The sequence below is a fragment of the Nylanderia fulva genome, unplaced genomic scaffold, assembly GCF_048542155.1.
Source record: "Nylanderia fulva isolate GAGA-0341 unplaced genomic scaffold, ASM4854215v1 Scaffold46, whole genome shotgun sequence".
In the NCBI taxonomy this organism is placed as follows: Eukaryota; Metazoa; Arthropoda; class Insecta; order Hymenoptera; family Formicidae; genus Nylanderia; species Nylanderia fulva.
In genome coordinates this window covers 1,564,031-1,568,637 of record NW_028190543.1, presented here as the reverse complement: position 1 = coordinate 1,568,637, position 4,607 = coordinate 1,564,031, and the positions used below count along the sequence as shown (strand labels likewise).

Sequence of the window (4,607 nt, the reverse complement as noted above, 5' to 3'; positions counted from 1 at the left end):
TGATGATCCTGTTATACCTCTCTTTACTATTCCAATAGATTTGATCTCTCAGAGTGATTTTATCATCTTAGTTCTTACACAGAGAGGTGGTCATTTAGGATTTTTGAGTTATGATTTATCCAGGAACTATGTGGATAACATTGTAACGGAGTACATTCAAATGATGCATAGTGGGAAAGTGAGGCCTTAAAGGGTTTTTTAAATAAAAATTCGAGTTAAACGGTAGTTTTTAGTTTACTTTGAGGTTTCAGCTCTTAGATCTCCTGCAGGAGTTAAGATCTATGATCTCATCACTGCTCTCTTTAGCAAACACATCCTCATTTCTCACCATTTTCTCTTCTAAAGAATTGATCTTAGATACCACCTCCTTTATAAGCGGATTGAATCTTTCTGGATCATTAGATTCTTCTCTATTGACATTGTAAAGCTCCACCATCTTCTCTAAATAAACTTTACTATTAGAATAATCAGAGAGAAACTCATAACACTGTGATATTCGGTAATATACCTCACTTACCTTAATATAAAATTTATTGTATATTTTTCCCATCTCAATGAGCGAGTTGACATACTCTTTTATAGCATCTCTAAAAGAGTTGTTTAGAAGTAAAATCTCGCCCGTAAGGAAATAAGAAGTGGAAAGATTTTTTGGGTCTTTTGCTGCTGTAAAATTTATGATTGCTATTTGTAAAAGATTCCATGCAATCTCTAAGTCATCTTCTTTTTCTAACTTCTCTTCTTGTAGAATCTCCTTACTAGAAAATTCCCTAACAAAAAACTCTGTGCAATTTTGAATCAGGGAGTGTGAGTACTCCAAATAAACATATGAAAGAGTTAAATCCGTATCGTTGTATTTTTTAGATGCTTGTTTAAGAATGTTGCTGTAGATATCAACAGCCATTGCATATTCCTTTTGGGTAGCACATGCTCTAGCCTGGTTTAGCTTTGGAAATATTTTGAGTAATTCTTCATCTTTTATTTCAACATTACCAATCTCTTTGGAAGTATTTTCTGCATCTTTTGGTATCTTGTTTAATACTTCACTTTTCACCTCTTCTGATTTACCTTCAATTGAGTCTCTCTTGTTCTCGTTCATTTTTAGGGATGTTTACCCTTTAGGAGAAGATGAATTTGAAGGAGAAGATACATATTGGGCCAATAATAAGACTACTTATGGATAACCAAAACAATTCGGTCTTAACTACTAAAAAAACTTTAAGACAGCAGTTTAAAATACCATTATGTGATATTGGGAAAGTAGTAATTGAAATAGATAACAAGCTAAAATCTATGGGATTAATGCTAGTGGGAATAGACAAAGATAGAATTGAAGAGCCGTCCTTATCTGAAAAACTTTTTATTACAAAAGAATTTGATTTGGATGGCGTTTTACATTATAAGAGGATTAAAAAGGAGGAACAAATCATCCATTCAGAGGCAACGCCTTCCTTTACAAGGCTTGTTGTTGTGTTAAGTATTGTCTTTTTGGAGAGTGGAAGAGTACCATTAGAAAGGTTAGTCTGCCTTTTGCTCAAAGTTTCTTTATTTGAAAATGAAGAGGTTGTAAAAACTCTGTTGAAAGATTTGAAATCCAAAGGATACCTTGCCTTCTTAAAAGAGGGAGAGGAGCAGTATGTTAAGCTGTCCTGGAGATTCCACGCCGAGTTTCCAGAATTTGATCCTTCAGGTATAATGAAAAACATTTTGCAGATCTGAAGTTGTAAAATACTAAAATTAATTCTTTTAATCTTTTATTTACCTTGTATCAATGATAGACCACTCTCTCTACTGACATCTTCAAAATTCTGAGAGGGAGAGAATATTCTTCAAGGCTACACAGTATTGAAGAGAATCTAAGAGGGGCAGGATATCATTCAGATAAGTATCAGATAAATCACCCGTAAATTTTGGGATTGAGATACTATTTTTATATGTAAATAAATCTGTATGAAGAACGGCTATATTCATTGAAGTGTATCCTATATCATCTATTTTTTTATAAAATGTGTTATTTACTATTTTGCAGTGGTTCTTATAGAATTTCTTCCTGAAGATTTCTTTTGATCCTTCTATGGAATGAGAGATCGCATTACCAAATTCTTCCGGAAGAGTTGTGTAGAGAATGGGAATATACCACTCCACAATACGTGAGAAGAATTTACTTAAAAATGGTCTCTTTTTAACAAAATAAGTGTGGAGATCTTTTTTCTCATAATACTCCACCATAAGATCGTAGTCTACTATGTACTTCTTGCTTATGTGCACAAGAATGTTATTTAATCCAACTACTAAAACTCTTTTTGGTTGTATTTGTGGTGGAGAATGTGACAGAAATTCAATTCTTTCCTCCATTGTATTGGATGATAAAAGACTGTGCCATGGATTGTCTTCTTCTCTAGAGTTGCCTCCATAAACATTCTTTCTAAAAGCCATTATAAGATTTGCTTTGTTTTGGACAGAAAGAAACCTAAAAATCTGAGCTTAGTTAACAGGCTTTTGTTTTCATTCATGAGAGAAAAATTGTTTTTGAAAGGGGAAAGAAAATGAAAAAATAAAATTTTAAATGTTGTACTAAAAAAGAAAGGGAAGTTAAAGATTCAATTTTGATCGCTTTCTAATTATTGTACGTGGAAGAGTTGGAAAAGTTTTGATTAGATATTATTTTCTACTCATTCTGTGATAGAAGAGTTAACACGAAAAATAAGTAGAAAACCGAAAAAACAGGAAAAGACAACTTGATACACAATAGTAAATCACAAAGTGGTTTAAAAGGAGTCAATTTGTGATAAAGAGTTATCATTCCTTTTATAGTATAAATTTTACTGATGCTTTTAAATATAAAAAAATTATCTCCCCCTATAAATGACATTGGAATGGAAGAACATCTCAGTAGAGGTTTTGAATAAAAATCGTAACTACAATCAGAGGTACTTAAAGTTAGTGGACAATGTATCTGGATATGTTGGGAAAGGAGAGGTTATTGCTCTGATGGGCCCTAGTGGAGGTGGTAAGACCACTTTGCTGAATGCACTTGCTGGAAGATTTCCAAGTGGGACAATAACCACGGGTTCAGTTAAAGTTGGTGGTCACTCAAGAAAGGTTGGAAAATGGTTAGGATCCATTGGATACGTTGATCAGGATGACAAGATTTTTGGTATGTTAACAGTTAGAGAGACAATAACATATGCTGCAAAGTTTAGGTTAAAGGGAGAGAATAGAAAATCAATTGGTGAAAGTGTCAATGCGTTACTAAAGAGATTCAACCTTTCACATGTCAGTGAAAATCAAATGAGGAAAGTATCTGGTGGTGAGAGAAAAAGAACTATGATTGCCATTGAACTAATAACAGATCCATCTATTATATTCCTGGATGAGCCAACAAGTGGTCTGGATACTGCCACAGCCATGAGGATAGTTAAGTTGTTGAAAGACCTTGCAGTGAATCACAAGAAGATTGTTGTGATAACAATCCATCAACCCAGCTTGGAGATCTTCTCAATTTTCGATAAAGTGCTACTCCTATCAGAGGGTAGAGCTGTCTACAACGGGCCAGTAAGTGAATGTGAAGCTGAATTTGCAAAGATGGGGATAGTAAAGGGAGAGAGCCAAACATTTCCAGATCTACTGGTAAGCATTGTTGAAAAGGATATTGGATATGAAGAGACAAGAAAATATGATAGGGAGATAAAAGAGATGGTAAAAAGATACGAGTCACCACGAATTGGAATTCCACACTCCAACAAATCAAACGATTACTACGTTAACTATAAACCTAACATTGGCCATATTTTTACTCTTCTAGAAAGAAGGTTCAGACTAGCACTAAGGCATAGATTTAAACTTGTTAAAGGTTTAGTTATAAAATCTCTCTGTCTTTGGGGGTTGGTTTTTGGGTTAATTAGCCTGTTCCGAAAAGCAATTATTGATGCACAAGCAAGAGATTTGAATGCATCACCTACCTCGTTCAATAACAACAATATTGATGAAAAGATCACCACCGCTTTGATGTCATTTCTTATGACCATTTATATTTCATGCATTTCTACTTTGATTATCCTTGTTTCTACCATTGGTTCGTTATATGGTGAAAATTCACTGATACGGAGAGAAATTGCAGTTTCAACATACTCCACCTCATCCTATTTCATATCTGTCCTTTTCTATGAACTTATAATACAGAGTGTCTCACCTTACATATTGTGTGCTCTTCTATACTTTATCTATCCATACTTCTGTACTCAAGGAATTACCATGTCACTTTTAGCAACTGGATTTGTTGTAGTACCCGTTGGATTGATGGCTGGGTCTATCACAAAAAACAAGGCACTCATCATGGTCTTGAATTTTATTGTTACTGTTTTCTCTTTACTTCCAGGTTTTATCTTAAAAGATCTCCTCTCCAAGATACCAGGTCTTCCAGAGGGTTCTGCCAACACCATATCTTACATCTTTATACTCCTACCAATTCAATACTACTCAACACTGGTGCAATTTTTAGCTGTGAAGAAATTTTTTAATTTCCTTGAATCATTGTCACCTGTTGAGATTGAAGAATCAGAGAAGAAGCAAAATGCTGCTAAGATGTCTGAACTTTTGGAAACAGTATT

General features: G+C 34.1%; 1 protein-coding gene across 1 annotated transcript; it reads left to right on the top strand.

The window, feature by feature from the left end:
* The first annotated feature begins 2,862 nt into the window (after positions 1 to 2,862).
* Positions 2,863 to 3,820, top strand: LOC146721535 (uncharacterized). The gene is made up of 3 exons (XM_085486638.1): positions 2,863 to 3,154; positions 3,350 to 3,696; positions 3,803 to 3,820. Exons 1-3 carry the CDS (start codon positions 2,863 to 2,865, stop codon positions 3,818 to 3,820), a joined length of 657 nt encoding a protein of 218 aa, XP_085342764.1.
* The last annotated feature ends 787 nt before the right edge of the window (positions 3,821 to 4,607 follow it).

Coding starts and splice junctions, on each gene's coding strand:
- LOC146721535 (XM_085486638.1), top strand. CDS start 2,863: ATGACATTGGAATGGAAGAACATCTCAGTAGAGGTTTTGAATAAAAAT. Junction 3,155..3,349: donor TCAGGATGACAAGATTTTTG/GTATGTTAACAG, acceptor AACTAATAACAG/ATCCATCTATTATATTCCTG.